This window comes from Apium graveolens, chloroplast, assembly GCF_009905375.1.
Source record: "Apium graveolens chloroplast, complete genome".
In the NCBI taxonomy this organism is placed as follows: domain Eukaryota; kingdom Viridiplantae; phylum Streptophyta; class Magnoliopsida; order Apiales; family Apiaceae; genus Apium; species Apium graveolens.
In genome coordinates this window covers 110,001-127,500 of record NC_041087.1, presented here as the reverse complement: position 1 = coordinate 127,500, position 17,500 = coordinate 110,001, and the positions used below count along the sequence as shown (strand labels likewise).

Sequence of the window (17,500 nt, the reverse complement as noted above, 5' to 3'; positions counted from 1 at the left end):
AGGGCCTCTCTTTATTTTCAGAAAAAGAACAAGGAAGGATTGGTTCAGAAAAAAGAGCCAAATTTTACAAATTTTTATTGAATACAATTCTAACTAGCCCTAATGGTCAAAAAACAAAACAAAAATTTGTAATAAAAGAAATCAGTAAAAAAGTCCCTAGATGGTCATACAAACTTATTACCGAATTGGAATTCCTGTCGGGCGCAGCTCATGAAGGCCTACCATTGGATTATCATATACGTTCAAGAAAAAGGGATCGTGTAATAATTTATAGGCCTACTAAACGTAGTCGCAAAGCAAGTGTCAAAAACTGGATGTCTATTAGAGACTATTCGGAAGAATCAGATTTTCGTCGAGAATTTATCAAAGGTTCTATGCGGGTTCAAAGGCGTAAAACTGTTATTTCGAAATTTTTTCAAGCAAATGCGCATTCCCCCCTTTTTTTGGACAGAATAAAAAAATCCCCCTTTTTTTCTTTTAATATCCCTGAACAAATGAAATTTATTTTTAAAAATTGGATGAGTAAAGGAACAGAATTTAAAGATTCTATAGAAGAACAAAAAAAAATACAAACAGGAGAAGAAGATAACAAAATAAAGGAAAAAACGTGGATAAAAATCGCGGAAGCCTGGGATTTTGTTCCATACCCACAAGCAACAAGAAGTTTAATTTTAATAATTCAATCTATTTTTAGAAAATATATTTTATTACCTTCATTGATAATAGTTAAAAATATTGGGCGTATTTTTTTATCTCAACCCCCTGAGTGGGCTGAGGACTTCGATGAGTGGAATAGAGAAAAGCATATTATATGTACCTATAACGGTGTTCAAGTATCAGAACTCGAACTTCCCAGAAATTGGTTTAAAGATGGTATTCAGATAAAAATAGTATTTCCTTTTTATTTGAAACCTTGGCACAGATACAAACTGAGGCCCTCTTTTTCTTCTTATAAAGATCTAAAGAAAGAACAACAAAAGTTTTCCTTTTTAACGGCTTGGGGAACGCAAACTACCCTTCCCTTTGGTTCTGTCCCCCCCAAACCTTCCTTTTTTAAGCCTATTTTTAAAGAACTTAAAAAAAAAATTCGAAAAACGAAAAATAATCATTTTAGAGTTCTAAGCGTTTTAAAAGAAAGAACAAAAAATTTTCTACAAGATTCAAAAGAACCAAAAGGGGTGGTTATTAAAAACGTTTTATTTCTGTTTATAAAAAGAATAAAAAACGAACTCTTAAAAGTACATCCAACTCTATTATTTAGATTGAGAAAGGTATATGAATCCGGCGAAATTAACAAAAAAAAAGATTCTATAATTAGGAATCAGATAATTCACGATTCATTTAGACAAATTAAATCTACAGATAATACAAATTATTCACTGAGAGAAAAAAAAATTAAAAATATGACTGATAGAACAAGCACAATCAGAAAGAAAACAAGGAGTCTTACAAAAGAAAAAAACAGCAACGCCAAGAAAAAAAGTAGTCCTAACAAAACAAATTATAATGTAAAAGAAAAATCACCAAATTTTATTTTTAAAATATTAAAAATAAAAAGAAGAAGCAATCGATTAATCTATAAATTAGATTTGTTTATAAAAATTTTAATTAAAAGAATATACATCGATATCCTTCTATATATCATTAATATTGCCAGAATTCCTACACAACTAGTTCTTGAATCAAGAAATTTTTATTTTGATAAATACATTTACAATAATAAAACAAACCAAGAAATAAAAAATAAAAAAAACAAAAAAGAAATTAACTTTATTTCGACTCTAAAAAGTGAACTTTACAATATTAAGAATAGTAAGAGGAATTCACATCTTTTTTTTGACTTATCTTCTTTATCACAAGCATATGTATTTTACAAATTATCACAAACCCAAGTTATTAATTTATATAAGTTAAGATCTATTTTTGAGTATCACGGAACTCCCGTTTTTCTTAAGACTGCAATAAAAAATTATTTTGTAACACACGGAATATTTCATTCCGAATTAAGACATACAAAACTTTCAAGTTCTGAAACGAATCAATGGAAAAACTGGTTAAGAGGCCATTATCAATACAACTTATCTCAGATTAGATGGTTTGGATTAATACCACAAAAATGGCGAACTACGATAAATGAAGGTGGTATTACCCAAAATAAAGATTTAACAAAATGGAATTCGTATGAAAAAGACCGATTACTTTTTCACAAAAAACAAAAGTATTTTAAAATATATCCATTACCAAACCAAAAAGATAATTTTCCAAAATACTATATATATAATCTTTTATCATATAAATCTATTAATTCTGAAATTAATAAGCCTTCATATATTATTTATGGATCACCATCAGAATTAAAAAACAACCAAAAATTTACTTTTAATTACAACAATTATAAACAAAATTTATTTGAAAGCCTGGAGGAAATTCCTATCAATCATTATCTAGAAAAGGGCGATATTATGTATATGCAAAAAACTCCAGATAGAAAATATTTTGATTGGACAATTCTCAATTTTTTTATAAGACAAAAAATAGATATTGAGGCCTGGACCAAAATGGATTATAACAGTAATATAAATACTAAGCTTGGAAGTAAGAATTACCAAAAAATTGATAAAATGGATAAAAATGATATTTTTTATTTGATAATTCATCAATATTTAGAAATAAATCCAATCAATGACAAGAAACTTTTTTTTGATTGGATGGAAATGAATGAAGAAATCCTAAACCCAATATCGACAAATCTGAAACTTCCGTTCTTCCCAGAATTTGTGCCACTTTATAATATATACAAAATAAAACCATGGATTATACCAAGCAAATTTCTTCTTTTAAATAAAAAAAAAAACATCAATGAAAAGAAAAAATTCCATTTTTTTAGACCATCGAATGAAAAAAGATATTCTGAATTAATGAATAAAAATCAAGAAGAAAAAGAACCCGCGGGCCGAAGAGGCCTTGGATTATATTCACAAAACCAAGATAAAATGAAAAAACAATATAAGATCCGGAATAAGATGAGACCAGAAATGATTTTCTTACGGAAACACTATTTGCTTTTTCAATGGATAATAGACGACGGTTTAATTCCGAATTTAACTGAAAGGATGATCAATAATATCAAGATATATTGTTACTTGCTTGGACTGAGAAATCCAAGAGATACTACAATATCGTCTATTCAAAGGAAAGAAATAAATCTGGATATAATGGTGATTCGAAAAAAATTGACTCCTATAGAATTGAATAAAAAGGGGATATTTTTTATCGATCCCATTCGTTTGTCTGTAAAAAACGATGGATACTTTATTATATATCAAACCGTAGGTATATCGTTGGTTCATAAAAGTAAGTACCAAACTCCTCAAAGATATCGAGAACAAAGATATATCAATAAAAATAAATTGGATGAATCTAGCATTCGAAAGAGAGACAAAAAACATCATGATTTTATCGTTCCTGAAAAGATTTTATCATCTAGACGTCGTAGAGAATTGAGAATTCTAATTTATTTCAACTCAAAGAATATAAATAGTGTGGATAAAAATCGAGTATTTTGTAACAAAAAGAACATAAAAAACAGGAATCCCCTTTTGGATCAAAAAAAGCATTTTGATATTGATAGAGATAAAAACGAATTAATTAAATTAAAGTTATTTCTTTGGCCTAATTATAGATTAGAAGACTTAGCTTGTATGAATAGATATTGGTTTAATACCAATAATGGAAGCCGTTTTAGTTTGTTAAGAATATATCCACAATTAAAAATAGGTTGATGGTACATTTTTCCTATATATTCTGTACCATATAGAAAAGCAAACAGATGCCCAGATGCCCTGTCTTACGTCCCAGTCTAATATTAGATCATTTTTATTTAATACTAAGTCAATGACGTATCAATTTGTTTGGATAAAATCTATAAAATAAACGAATCTATAGAATATTCCGAATTTTAGGTCTAAATTCTAAATTATTTGATGTTGTAAGTGTAAAAACGTACCATCTACTTTTTTATCCCTGTCCAACTAAAATTAAAATTTTTGTGTATACTAATTACTACATTAAAATGACTAATATTATTATTACTGATCGATAAAATAAAATATTTTATATGTAAATTAAAGGGTAAAAGGAGCTTTTTTATGATAAAAAATACATTCAGTGCAATTATTTTGAAAGAGGAAAACGAAGACAACAAGGGGTCTGTTGAATTTCAAGTAGTGCGTTTCACCAATAGGATACGGAGACTTACTTCACATTTGGAATTGCACAAAAAAGACTATTTATCTCAGAGAGGTCTGCGTAAAATTCTAGGAAAACGTCAACGGCTGCTCGCCTATTTGTCAAAAAAAAATAGAGTACGTTATAAAGAATTAATCGGCCAGTTGGAGATTCGAGAAACAAAAAATCATTAATTTGAAGAGTCGTTTTGAATTTTCGATTAAATTTTGATGAACCTCTTTTCGCTTTCAGCAATTCATGGAAGAATGAATCGGGAAAAAACCTATGACTGCACCAGCTACACGAAATGACCTTATGATAGTCAATATGGGCCCTCAACACCCATCAATGCACGGTGTTCTTCGACTCATTGTTACTCTAGACGGTGAAGATGTTATTGACTGTGAACCGATATTGGGGTATTTACATAGAGGAATGGAAAAAATTGCGGAAAACCGAACCATTATACAATATTTACCTTATGTAACACGTTGGGATTATTTAGCTACTATGTTCACTGAAGCAATAACTGTAAATGCACCAGAGCAGTTAGGCAATATTCAAGTGCCTAAAAGGGCCAGCTATATCAGAGTCATTATGTTAGAGTTAAGTCGTATAGCGTCGCATTTGTTATGGCTTGGCCCTTTTATGGCAGATATTGGCGCACAGACCCCCTTCTTCTATATTTTTCGAGAAAGAGAATTGATATATGACCTATTCGAAGCTGCTACCGGTATGCGAATGATGCATAATTATTTTCGTATTGGAGGAGTCGCTGCTGATTTACCTCATGGCTGGGTAGATAAATGTTTGGATTTTTGTGATTATTTTTTAACAAGAGTTACTGAATATCAAAGGCTTATTACACGTAATCCTATTTTTTTAGAGCGAGTTGAAGGAGTAGGCATTATTGGCGGAGAGGAGGCAATAAATTGGGGTTTATCGGGACCAATGCTACGAGCTTCCGGCATACAATGGGATCTTCGAAAGGTTGATCATTATGAGTCTTACGATGAATTTGATTGGGGAGTTCAATGGCAAAAAGAAGGGGATTCATTAGCTCGTTATTTAGTACGAATCAGTGAAATGACAGAATCGATAAAAATTATTCAACAGGCTTTAGAAGGAATTCCGGGGGGGCCCTATGAGAATTTAGAAATCCGGCGCTTTGATAAAGTATGGGATCCCGAATGGAATGATTTTGACTATCGATTTATCAGTAAAAAACCTTCTCCTACTTTTGAATTGTCAAAACAAGAACTTTATGTGAGAGTCGAAGCCCCAAAAGGAGAATTAGGAATTTTTCTGATAGGAGATAAGGGTGTTTTTCCTTGGAGATGGAAAATCCGACCACCGGGTTTTATCAATTTGCAAATCCTTCCTCAATTAGTTAAAAGAATGAAATTGGCTGATATTATGACAATACTAGGTAGCATAGATATCATTATGGGAGAAGTTGATCGTTAAAATGATAATAGATACAACAGAAGTACAAGCTATCAATTCTTTTTTTAGATTGGAATCCTTAAAAGAGGTATATGAGATCATATGGATGCTTGTCCCTATTTTTATTCCTGTATTAGGAATCACAATAGGTGTACTAGTAATTGTTTGGTTAGAAAGAGAAATATCTGCGGGGATACAACAACGTATTGGCCCTGAATACGCCGGGCCTTTGGGAATTCTTCAAGCTTTAGCAGATGGTACAAAATTACTTTTCAAAGAGAATCTTCTTCCATCAAGAGGAGATACTCGTTTATTCAGTATCGGACCATCCATAGCAGTCACATCAATTCTACTAAGTTATTTAGTAATTCCTTTTGGATATCGCCTTGTTCTAGCCGATTTCAGTATTGGTGTTTTTTTATGGATTGCCATTTCAAGTATTGCTCCCGTGGGCCTTCTTATGTCAGGTTATGGATCAAATAATAAATATTCCTTTTTAGGTGGTTTACGGGCTGCTGCTCAATCAATTAGTTATGAAATACCATTAACTCTATGTGTGTTATCAATATCTCTACGTGTGATTCGTTAAGACATAAAAATTCCTCTATGTCTTTTCTTTCTAGGAAGGAAATTTCATGAATTGAATATACATTTTTATTTTTTATTCATCATTCGGGTTGATGAACTAAACCAGATAGTTATATGAGTGAAAAAAACAGCTTCTTACTTTGCAGTAAAAAGATCCAGTCTCATTTCCTATGTACAAGAGTTAAGTGAAAGTAAACATAAGCATTATATACTATTTACCCCAAGATTGAGTGATTAATCATCATGACTTGAAGCGGGTTCAAAAGGAGCAACTGTCTAGGAATTTTACTAGCTATTAAAAGACATGTATTACCCTAATGAGCGGGGTCCTTTTGACCAAAAAGAGTGGATAGTTAGGAACACCAAGGTACACAAAGGATTCGTAATAGAGATTCTGTAAGTTAGTCAACAGGATTTTTCTGTTCATACTAAATAGCATAAAAGGGATTCTAATTGGGGCTTTATGTTGGTAGAAATGATGAAGAAGTACTCCCCACGATTCCGATCCAGAGTATTTTCCTATCCACCGATTAAGTAAATAACTATCAAGAACGAAGTAATCCTTTACTTTGCTTTGTTTAAAGTACCTTTTCTGAGAAAGGAGAATAGGAACAAAAAAAGAAACTCGAAAGAATTAAATTGCACTACAAAAAACGATCTTTTTTAGAGAGATAGAATTCTTGTAATGTTTCGTGAACTAATACAATGTATCGTTTTTTTCGTAATCAAAAATGCTAGGTTGAAATATTTATTGAGATTTATACAAAAAACTTTTTATTTAAAGGTTAAGTTATTACTCAACAAAAATTTAAAAATTTTTAAAAGAAAAGATCAATTCAGAAGCACTTTATAATAAAAATAATATATAGCAGACAGAATTCCATTGTCTAATTGGGGACCTTGCGATAGATTTGGATTTTATCCTCCAAACATATCAAGATAAAAAATAGCAAACGGGTCTTAGATTTATTTGTGACCTTTGAGGAGCCGTATGAGGTGACAATCTCATGTACGGTTCTGTAATAGCGTTGCGAACAGTAATGTTATCGTCGACTATAATTATCTAACAGTTCAAGTACAGTTGATATAGTTGAAGCGCAGTCAAAATATGGTTTTTGGGGGTGGAATTTGTGGCGTCAACCTATAGGGTTTATCGTTTTTCTAATTTCGTCCTTAGCCGAGTGTGAAAGATTACCTTTTGATTTACCAGAAGCAGAAGAAGAATTGGTAGCAGGTTATCAAACCGAATACTCAGGTATAAAATTTGGTTTATTTTACGTTGCCTCGTATCTGAATTTACTAGTTTCTTCATTATTTGTAACGGTTCTTTACTTGGGGGGCTGGAATCTCTCTCTTCCGTATATAGGCGTTCCTTTTTTTTTTGAAATAAATAAAGCGGGTAGAGTCTTTGGAACAATAATTGGTATCTTTATTACATTAGCTAAAACTTTTTTGTTCTTATTCATTGCTATCACAACAAGATGGACTTTACCAAGGCTAAGAATGGACCAACTCTTAAATCTTGGGTGGAAATTTCTTTTACCTATATCTCTCGGCAATCTATTATTAACAACTTCTTCCCAACTTCTTTCACTGTAAAAGAATATGTATGATATTCTATCTTCACGACTTGTCTCAAACAAGAACAAGAGAAAGAAACAAAACAATCATAAAAATTTTTATAGATATTCACGATATGTTCTCTATGATAACTGAGTTCATGAATTATGGTCAACAAACAGTACGAGCTGCAAGGTACATCGGTCAAGGTTTCATGATTACCTTATCACATGCGAGTCGTTTACCTGTAACTATTCAATATCCCTACGAAAAATTGATTACATCGGAGCGTTTTCGCGGCCGAATCCACTTTGAATTTGATAAATGCATTGCTTGTGAAGTATGTGTTCGTGTATGTCCTATAGATCTACCTGTTGTAGACTGGAAGTTGGAAACGGATATTAGAAAGAAACGGTTGCTTAATTACAGTATTGATTTCGGAATCTGTATATTTTGTGGTAATTGCGTTGAGTATTGTCCAACAAATTGTTTATCAATGACTGAAGAATATGAACTTTCTACATATGATCGTCACGAATTGAATTATAATCAAATTGCTTTAGGGCGTTTACCAATGTCAATAATTAACGATTACACGACTCGAACAATTTTAAATTTGCCTGAAATAAAAAAGACTTAATTCAAGAGCAACTCCCAATTAATAAGACCCCATTTTGTTTTGATGTAAAAGAATGAGGCTCTTGTTTTGTGAATAACTCCAACTCCAAACTATTGATTGATTGGTTTTGTTTGTTGATGATAATCGTGGTAAAATTTGGATTTGATTCGAAATTAATATATATTTAGTTTTTAAAAAAATTAGTTCGGATAAAGAACGAAATAGGTGCAATAACTATATCTAGATCAATATCAATCCATATCTACATCTGTTAAAATTGAATTCAATTAATAATGCATTAATAATGAAGAAGTATGATAAAAGGACTTCTTTTTTCCTGGTCAGGTCAATTAAAGTTATGAAAGATTTCGATTTATTTATCTATTTATATATATAGAATGGATTTACCCGGACCAATACATGATTTTTTTTTAGTCTTTCTGGGATCGGGTCTTATATTAGGAGGTCTGGGAGTGGTATTACTCCCCAATCCAATTTATTCTGCCTTTTCATTGGGATTGGTTCTTGTTTGTACATCCTTATTCTATATTCTCTCAAACTCCCATTTTGTAGCTGCTGCTCAACTTCTTATTTACGTAGGAGCCATAAATGTTTTAATCATTTTTGCTGTGATGTTCATGAATGGTTCCGAATACTACAAAGATTTTCATCTTTGGACCGTTGGGGACGGAGTTACGTCGATTGTTTGTACAAGTATTTTTGTTTCACTAATTACTACTATTCCAGATACGTCATGGTACGGGATTATTTGGACTACAAAATCAAACCAGATTGTAGAGCAAGATTTGATAAGTAATAGTCAACAAATTGGGATTCATTTATCAACAGATTTCTTTCTTCCATTTGAACTAATTTCAATAATTCTTTTAGTTGCGTTAATAGGTGCGATTGCTGTAGCTCGTCAATAATAAATTTTTCGAATTCGGAATCCAAATCAAACTTTGTTGGGGGTTAGCACATAAATTTCCCTTCTTTTTTTTTTTTTAATATATCAAAGAGAATTCTTTTAGTTTGATCTATTACCAATATATTTTTTTGTTCTGTATTTGTTATATTCTATTCAAGGAAATCAGTTTAATTTTTGTTCATATTGAAATGAATCGCGATTGATAAGGAGTTTTTTAATGATGCTCGAACATGTACTTGTTTTGAGTGCCTATTTATTTTCTGTTGGTCTTTATGGATTGATTACGAGTCGAAATATGGTTAGGGCCCTTATGTGTCTTGAACTTATTTTGAATGCAGTTAATATAAATTTTGTAACATTTTCTGATTTTTTTGATAGTCGTCAATTAAAAGGAGCAATTTTCTCTATTTTTGTTATAGCTATTGCAGCCGCTGAAGCCGCTATTGGACTAGCTATTGTTTCATCAATTTATCGTAACAGAAAATCAACTCGTATCAATCAATCTAATTTGTTGAATAAATAGTATTAATCATATCATATATTAAATACAAAGATTCTATTCATAATTTTCATAAAGATAAATAAATTAAAATACGCATGTCTGCTAAGTGAGGTTTAATCAGGTTTACACAAACATAAGAAATCAAAGTATTTTAGCCCTCTCTTATGAGCCACTGCAGAAGTATATTAATACTTTTCTGATAACTCATCGATTCATCTAGTATCTAAATATACCCTTCATTTATAAGTTTACTATATCGAAACTTTATGACATTCAAAAATAAATATATCAAATGTCACATTCAGTAAAGATTTATGATACATGTATCGGGTGCACTCAATGTGTCCGAGCCTGCCCCACCGACGTATTAGAAATGATACCCTGGGACGGATGTAAAGCTAAACAAATTGCTTCTGCTCCAAGAACAGAAGATTGTGTTGGTTGTAAGAGATGTGAATCCGCCTGTCCAACCGATTTCTTGAGCGTTCGGGTTTCTTTATGGAATGAAACAACTCGTAGTATGGGTCTAGCTTATTGATATGTTACAGAAAACTCTACTTGAATCCATTTGATTTTTTTTATCGACCGTGCTCGAAAAATATATGTTATTTTGAGCACGGGTTTTTCTGGTCCAAGCGTATCTTGTCTTTACCACGAATTTTTTTCCTTGGTTAACAATTATTGTAATTTTTCCAATATTCGCAGGCTCCGTAATTTTATTTCTTCCCCATAGAGGAAATAGAGTCATTAGATGGTATACTATATGTATATGTATTTTAGAACTCCTTCTAACGACCTATGCATTCTGTTATCACTTTCAATTGGATGATCCATTAATCCAACTAGTCGAGGACTTTAAATGGATCATTTTTTTTGATTTCCATTGGAGATTAGGAATAGATGGGCTTTCTATAGGACCCATATTACTAACGGGATTCATCACCACTTTAGCTACCTTAGCGGCTTGGCCGGTTACTCGAGATTCTCGATTATTCCATTTCTTGATGTTAGCAATGTACAGCGGGCAAATAGGATTATTTGCTTCTCGGGACCTTTTACTTTTTTTCATCATGTGGGAGTTAGAATTAATTCCGGTTTATCTACTTTTATCCATGTGGGGGGGAAAGAAACGTCTTTACTCGGCTACAAAATTTATTTTATATACGGCGGGGGGTTCCATTTTTCTCTTAATGGGAGTTCTGGGTGTCGGTTTATATGGTTCTACTGAGCCGACATTAAACTTTGCAACATTAGTTAATCAGTCATATCCTGCGGCGTTGGAAATAATATTATATATTGGATTTTTTATTGCTTTTGCTGTCAAATCGCCGATTATACCTCTACATACATGGTTACCAGATACCCATGGAGAAGCACATTACAGTACTTGTATGCTTTTAGCTGGAATCTTATTAAAAATGGGAGCGTATGGATTGATTCGGATTAATATGGAATTATTATCCCATGCCCATTCTATATTTTCTCCGTGGTTGGTTATAGTAGGCACAATACAAATAATATATGCAGCTTCAACATCTCTCGGCCAACGTAATTTAAAAAAAAGAATAGCCTATTCCTCTGTATCTCATATGGGTTTCATACTTATAGGAATTGGTTCTATAAACGATACGGGACTCAATGGAGCCATTTTACAAATAGTCTCTCATGGATTTATCGGTGCTGCGCTTTTTTTCTTGGCAGGAACCAGTTATGATAGAATACGTCTTGTTTATCTCGACGAAATGGGCGGAATAGCTATCCCAATGCCAAAAATATTCACGATGTTCAGCAGCTTTTCAATGGCTTCTCTTGCATTACCGGGTATGAGTGGTTTTGTTGCAGAATTGATAGTTTTTTTTGGAATCATTACCAGCCAAAAATATCTTTTAATATCAAAATTAGGAATTACTTTTGTAATGGCAATTGGGATGATATTAACTCCTATTTATTTATTATCTATGTTACGCCAGATGTTCTATGGATACAAGCTATTTAATGCTCCAAACTCTTACGTTTTTGATTCTGGACCGCGAGAGTTATTTGTTTCGATCGCTATCTTTATACCTGTAATAGGTATTGGTATGTACCCTGATTTTGTTCTTTCCCTATCAGTTGACAAGGTCGAGGTTCTTTTATCTAATTTTGTTTATAGATAGTTTTCATAAAAAAATCATAGGATTTGGATAATTAAAAAAAAAGCCTTTTTCCTTTCGTAAGTTAAAAATAAAATTCACCCGATATGTTTGGTCTTTGTGAGAACCATGCGAATCCCCGCACTACTGGATTCACATGGTTCTCATTGGTTCATATAAAGTTTTTTTATATACAAACAACATATTCTATTTTATTTCTATTTTGAAATTCGCAAGAACCCTTCTTGAATTCAATTAGATGTTAACGTAAATGAACCATAACTATGTAGTCCTATTCCTAATAGATTTACCCCAAAATAGCATATCCAAATTATAAGAAAGCCCATAGACGCCACAATTGCGGAAACTTCAACCTGTAAATTTATATTGGTTCTAGTATGTAAATAAACCGCAAATACGATCCAAGTAATAAATGCCCAAGTTTCCTTTGGGTCCCAATTCCAATAGGACCCCCATGCTTCATTAGCCCATACTGCTCCTGAAAGAATACCTATAGTTAAGAAGAGAAAACCTAGACTAATCACACGATAACTCCAATAATCCAACTGTTGAATCAATTGGGACCTGTAATAATTGTTAGCAGAAAAAAAAGAAGTATTTCCTAAAAAATTGTTTCTTTCATTTATATATTGTATTTCACCAAAGGAAAATTCCTCATTTAGTTTTAATAAAAAAGTATTCCTCTTACAAAAAAAATTTATGTTTTTTCGAAATGTAAGGACTAGAAGTGCTACTGATAATAATGATCCACATAAAAGAGCTGCATAGCCCAATATCATCATACTTACGTGCATTATTAACCACTCGGATTGGAGAGCGGGTACTAATATTGCGGATTGATGTATTTCAGTTAAAAGACCCGAAGTAGCAAAGCCTTGTGTAAAAATAACACTTGACGCAGTTATTGTGCTTAAATGGCTTTTATTTTTTTTGAAATATGGAACTATATGAATAACTGATAAACTCCAAGAAAGAAAAATTAATGATTCATATAAATCACTTAATGGGAAATGCCCCGAATAAATCCAACGAGTGACTAATAATACGGTTATACATAAAAAAGTAGCTATCATTCCCTTTTCTGACGAATCATTTAGTTTTATGATTTCATCGATTAATAAAGTTATCAAATGAATTGTAATTACAATGGAAACTATCGAAAAGGAAATATGAGTTAATATATGCTCTAAAGTTGAAAATATCATAAAAAATTTAAAAAGGAGGAATCCTTAAATATAAGTCAGGAGTTGAATTCATTCTAGAATTTATAATATATTGTATCTCTTTTCGAAGAAGGTCTGCCGCCACTCGGACTCGAACCGAGATGCTCTCGCACTGCTTCCTAAGAGCAGCGTGTCTACCGATTTCACCATAGCGGCTTGTTCGAATTCATAATAGCCTATTCATAGTCAATCGTCGAGATTTAAGGAGTCAACTAAATGAAATCTTTTTAGTCAAAATGAAAATGGATGAATAAAACTTTGTTCAAATACAAATTAGAAGGTTCATTATAGATATAACTAGAAACTATTTATTTATTTTTTTCATAAAAGATTTATCATTTATATTATTTCCTAATCCTAAAAGTGAAAAATCTTATTTTACCAATGAACAAAAAAAAACCTTTTTATTACTCAAAACTTGCACATTAATTCGGACAAAAAATTCCAGGCTTTTGTCGGTTGGGTTGAAAGAAACATATATATGGTAAATTTATTCTAATAGATTAATTCAGATAAATAAGAAAGAAGTCAGAAACTTACACAAAAAATTTTCAAAATAAATTAATTTCAACGATGTATTAATTTTAACTAAAGATATATTTTTTACCCTGCTTCATACATATAGAAAAACGTTGATTAGTCTAATTGTGACAAATAGGTTGATGGGGAAAAAAGACTCCCCATCTCCAAAACAAGTTTTCTATTCGGATTATTCCAATGTTTTATTTATGAATTTTTTTGTCGCACAAAAAAACTTTTTGAGTTTCCAGTAGAAAGAGATTTACCTAATGACAACGCTTTTAAGGCTGCCCAATATCCCTTCCCTTTCCAAATATTTTTACGAATACGCTTTTTTGATATAGAAGTACGTTTTTTTGGAACTGCCATTTAAAAATTAAGAGGTTACTCGTTGTTATAGTTGGATGTGAAAGACATCTATTGGTCAAAACAAATATATTCATTATCTAGTTATTCTCTAGATAATAATTAGATAATATAATATATATTATCTAGAGAAACAAAAAAAAATATATATATAGATAAAAAATATGCGAAAATCGTACAAAATCTTACTATTAAAATAAAATTTAATTTTTTATATTAATTGGTCAAACTTGAGTAAAGAATACTTCGAAATTCCATTTTAAAATTAGAATCAAACTAGTAATTAATTAAAGTAATTATTAATTAATCTGTTAAAAGATACACGTTTTGTTAAAAAAAAATATTCGTGATTTTGTTATTAAACTTAATTTTATTTTATTTTACCCCTTTTGATAATTACCCCCTTTTTAAATTATATATAAAATGTTAAATATTATAACGTTTCCTAGAAATGTTTTTTTATTGAAACGCAAACTAATCAATCAGTTTCATAATGAAACTAGTTAATGATTTGGAACAAACTGACTAAAAAGCGAGATTAGTACAAAAATTGTACTTTAGTTAATCCTATGATTCATATCGATTCAGATCATATTTATTTTTAATGTAATTTTTTATCATTACTTTATGAATATAAAGTGATTTAATATTTAATTGAATAATAATTCAATTTTGTATTTTCGTTAGTTTAAGAAAAATTTTAGTTAATAACTAAATTCGCTTTTTATGAGCAAGTAGGTCATATCATTTGCCCAATTGTAACTTCTTTATTTTAATATTTAAAGTATTTTGGAAAGACCCAGATAATATAGAAAATTTGAAAAATATCTTTAAGTTAGTACATCTCTTGATTTTTTTATTGACCCCTTTTTTGTTTTGAAATTGAAAGGGGGTAGGATCCGCTAAATTGGAAACAATCAATTAAGAATAAAAAAAAACTTTTTTATGGAACAGACATATCAATATTCGTGGATAATACCTTTCCTTCCACTTCCAGTTCCTATGTTAATAGGAGCGGGACTTCTTCTTTTTCCGTCGGCAACAAAAAGTCTTCGCCGTATGTGGGCTTTTCAAAGTGTTTTTTTGTTAAGTATAGTCATGATTTTTTCGATCAATCTGTCTATTCAACAAATAAATGGTAGTTCTATCTATCAATATGTATGGTCTTGGATCATTAATAATGATTTTTCTTTAGAATTCGGTTACTTGATCGACCCACTTACTTCTATTATGTCAATATTAATCACTACTATTGGAATTATGGTTCTTATTTATAGTGATAATTATATGTCGTATGATCAAGGATATTTGAGATTTTTCGCTTATATGAGCTTTTTCAGTACTTCTATGTTAGGATTAGTTACTAGTTCTAATTTGATACAAATTTATATTTTTTGGGAATTAGTAGGAATGTGTTCGTATCTATTAATAGGGTTTTGGTTCACACGGCCTGTTGCTGCAAATGCTTGCCAAAAAGCATTTGTAACTAATCGTGTTGGGGATTTTGGTTTATTATTAGGAATTTTAGGTTTTTATTGGATAACAGGGAGTTTCGAATTTCGAGATTTATTCAAAATATTCAATAACTTGATTTCTAATAATCATAATGAAGTCAATTTTTTATTTGTTACTTTCTGTGCTGTTCTATTATTTGGCGGTGCGGTTGCTAAATCTGCACAATTTCCCCTTCATGTATGGTTACCGGATGCCATGGAGGGGCCTACTCCTATTTCAGCTCTTATACATGCTGCTACTATGGTAGCTGCGGGCATTTTTCTTGTAGCTCGGCTTATTCCTCTTTTCATAGTCATCCCTCACATAATGAATTGCATCTCTTTGGTAGGAGTAATAACAATATTATTCGGGGCTACTTTTGCCCTTGCTCAAAAAGACATTAAGAGGGGTTTAGCCTATTCTACAATGTCTCAATTGGGTTATATGATGTTAGCTCTAGGTATGGGGTCTTATCGAAGTGCTTTATTTCATTTGATTACTCATGCTTATTCGAAAGCATTATTATTTTTAGGATCCGGATCCGTTATTCATTCAATGGAAACTCTTGTTGGATATTCTCCAAATAAAAGTCAGAATATGGTTTATATGGGGGGTTTAACAAAACATATCCCAATTACCAAAACCGCTTTTTTATTAGGTACACTTTCTCTTTGTGGTATTCCGCCTCTTGCTTGTTTTTGGTCTAAAGATGAAATTCTTAATGATACTTGGTTGTATTCACCAATTTTCGCAATAATAGCTTGGTTTACAGCGGGATTAACCGCATTTTATATGTTTCGAATCTATTTACTTACTTTTGAAGGACATTTAAACGTTCATTTTCAAAATTATAGTGGCAAAAAGAATACTCCCTTCTATTCAATATCTCTATGGGGTAAAGAAGATTCAAAAAGAATTAACAAAAATTTTCGTTTAGTAACGTTATTAACAATGAAAAATCATCATATTTTTTCTTTTTTTTCAAAAAAAACGTATCTAATTGATCAGAATGCAAGAAACATCACACAACCTTTTATTACTATTACCCGTTTTGGAAATAAGAAGTTTTTTTCGTATCCTTATGAATCGGATAATACTATGTTATTTCCTATACTTGTATTGGTTCTATTTACGTTGTTCGTTGGATCCCTAGGAATTCCTTTCAACCAAGAAGGAGTGTATTTGGACATATTATCAAAATGGTTAACTCCGTCTATAAACCTTTTACATCAAAATTTGAATAATTTAATAGATTGGTATGAATTTTTGAAAGATGCTCTTTTTTCAGTTAGTATAGCTCTTTTTGGAATATTTATAGCCTTTTTTTTATATAAACCTGTTTATTCATCTTTGCAAAATTGGGACTTAATCAACTCTTTTGTTAAAACTGGTCCTAAAAGAATTCTTTTGGACAAAATACTAAATGGTATATATGATTGGTCATATAATCGTGGTTACATAGATGCTTTTTATGCAAGATTTTTTATTGGGGGAATAAGAGGATTGGCTAAGTTAACTTCTTTTTTTGATAGACGGGTTATTGATGGAATTACTAATGGAGTTGGTGTTTTGAGTTTCTTTGTAGGCGAAGGTATCAAATCTGTAGGTGGTGGGCGCATCTCTTCTTATCTTTTCTTGTATTTCTTTTTTGTAGCAATCATTTTATTAATTTACTACTTTTTTAATTTCTATCTATAGACAGGAATTCCAATTCGGTAATAAGTTTGTATGACCATCTAGGGACTTTTTTACTGATTTCTTTTATTACAAATTTTTGTTTTGTTTTTTGACCATTAGGGCTAGTTAGAATTGTATTCAATAAAAATTTGTAAAATTTGGCTCTTTTTTCTGAACCAATCCTTCCTTGTTCTTTTT

The 17,500-nt window shown here is 31.1% G+C and overlaps 13 protein-coding genes and 1 non-coding gene across 14 annotated transcripts in view, besides 2 other annotated features; 10 read left to right on the top strand and 4 right to left on the bottom strand. All coding sequences in view use genetic code 11, as the record gives it.

The window, feature by feature from the left end:
* Nucleotides 1–199: part of an inverted repeat that runs on past the window's edge.
* Nucleotides 1–3,782, top strand: part of ycf1 — a 5,469-nt gene extending 1,687 nt beyond the window's left edge. Inside the window, exon 1 of the mRNA in view lies at nt 1–3,782. This exon is cut by the window's left edge and continues 1,687 nt beyond it. Coding sequence (YP_009560809.1) covers nt 1–3,782 — 3,782 coding nt within the window.
* Nucleotides 3,783–4,148: 366 nt separating this feature from the next.
* rps15 (ribosomal protein S15) lies at nt 4,149–4,421 on the top strand. The gene has a single exon. The coding sequence runs from the start codon at nt 4,149–4,151 to the stop codon at nt 4,419–4,421; it is 273 nt and encodes a 90-aa protein (YP_009560808.1).
* A 91-nt stretch (nt 4,422–4,512) lies between these two features.
* ndhH lies at nt 4,513–5,694 on the top strand. Its single transcript has one exon. The coding sequence runs from the start codon at nt 4,513–4,515 to the stop codon at nt 5,692–5,694; it is 1,182 nt and encodes a 393-aa protein (YP_009560807.1).
* Nucleotide 5,695: 1 nt separating this feature from the next.
* Nucleotides 5,696–7,860, top strand: ndhA. The gene is made up of 2 exons: nt 5,696–6,246; nt 7,320–7,860. The coding sequence occupies exons 1-2, from the start codon at nt 5,696–5,698 to the stop codon at nt 7,858–7,860; spliced, it is 1,092 nt and encodes a 363-aa protein (YP_009560806.1).
* A 97-nt stretch (nt 7,861–7,957) lies between these two features.
* ndhI lies at nt 7,958–8,461 on the top strand. The gene has a single exon. The coding sequence runs from the start codon at nt 7,958–7,960 to the stop codon at nt 8,459–8,461; it is 504 nt and encodes a 167-aa protein (YP_009560805.1).
* Nucleotides 8,462–8,838: 377 nt separating this feature from the next.
* On the top strand, nt 8,839–9,369 carry ndhG. Its single transcript has one exon. It carries the CDS (start codon nt 8,839–8,841, stop codon nt 9,367–9,369), a length of 531 nt encoding a protein of 176 aa, YP_009560804.1.
* Nucleotides 9,370–9,585: 216 nt separating this feature from the next.
* Nucleotides 9,586–9,891, top strand: ndhE. The gene has a single exon. The coding sequence runs from the start codon at nt 9,586–9,588 to the stop codon at nt 9,889–9,891; it is 306 nt and encodes a 101-aa protein (YP_009560803.1).
* Nucleotides 9,892–10,162: 271 nt separating this feature from the next.
* psaC lies at nt 10,163–10,408 on the top strand. The gene has a single exon. The coding sequence runs from the start codon at nt 10,163–10,165 to the stop codon at nt 10,406–10,408; it is 246 nt and encodes an 81-aa protein (YP_009560802.1).
* A 463-nt stretch (nt 10,409–10,871) lies between these two features.
* On the top strand, nt 10,872–12,026 carry ndhD. The gene has a single exon. It carries the CDS (start codon nt 10,872–10,874, stop codon nt 12,024–12,026), a length of 1,155 nt encoding a protein of 384 aa, YP_009560801.1.
* A 227-nt stretch (nt 12,027–12,253) lies between these two features.
* ccsA lies at nt 12,254–13,228 on the bottom strand. Its single transcript has one exon. It carries the CDS (start codon nt 13,226–13,228, stop codon nt 12,254–12,256), a length of 975 nt encoding a protein of 324 aa, YP_009560800.1.
* Nucleotides 13,229–13,322: 94 nt separating this feature from the next.
* On the bottom strand, nt 13,323–13,402 carry trnL-UAG. Its single transcript has one exon. It is a non-coding gene; the product is annotated as a tRNA-Leu (tRNA).
* A 570-nt stretch (nt 13,403–13,972) lies between these two features.
* On the bottom strand, nt 13,973–14,134 carry rpl32 (ribosomal protein L32). Its single transcript has one exon. It carries the CDS (start codon nt 14,132–14,134, stop codon nt 13,973–13,975), a length of 162 nt encoding a protein of 53 aa, YP_009560799.1.
* A 942-nt stretch (nt 14,135–15,076) lies between these two features.
* On the top strand, nt 15,077–17,323 carry ndhF. The gene has a single exon. It carries the CDS (start codon nt 15,077–15,079, stop codon nt 17,321–17,323), a length of 2,247 nt encoding a protein of 748 aa, YP_009560798.1.
* The window catches only part of ycf1, a 1,902-nt gene continuing 1,708 nt past the window's right edge, over nt 17,307–17,500 (bottom strand). The window contains exon 1 of the mRNA in view: nt 17,307–17,500. This exon is cut by the window's right edge and continues 1,708 nt beyond it. Within this exon, the coding sequence (YP_009560797.1) occupies nt 17,307–17,500 (194 nt within the window).
* Nucleotides 17,323–17,500: part of an inverted repeat that runs on past the window's edge.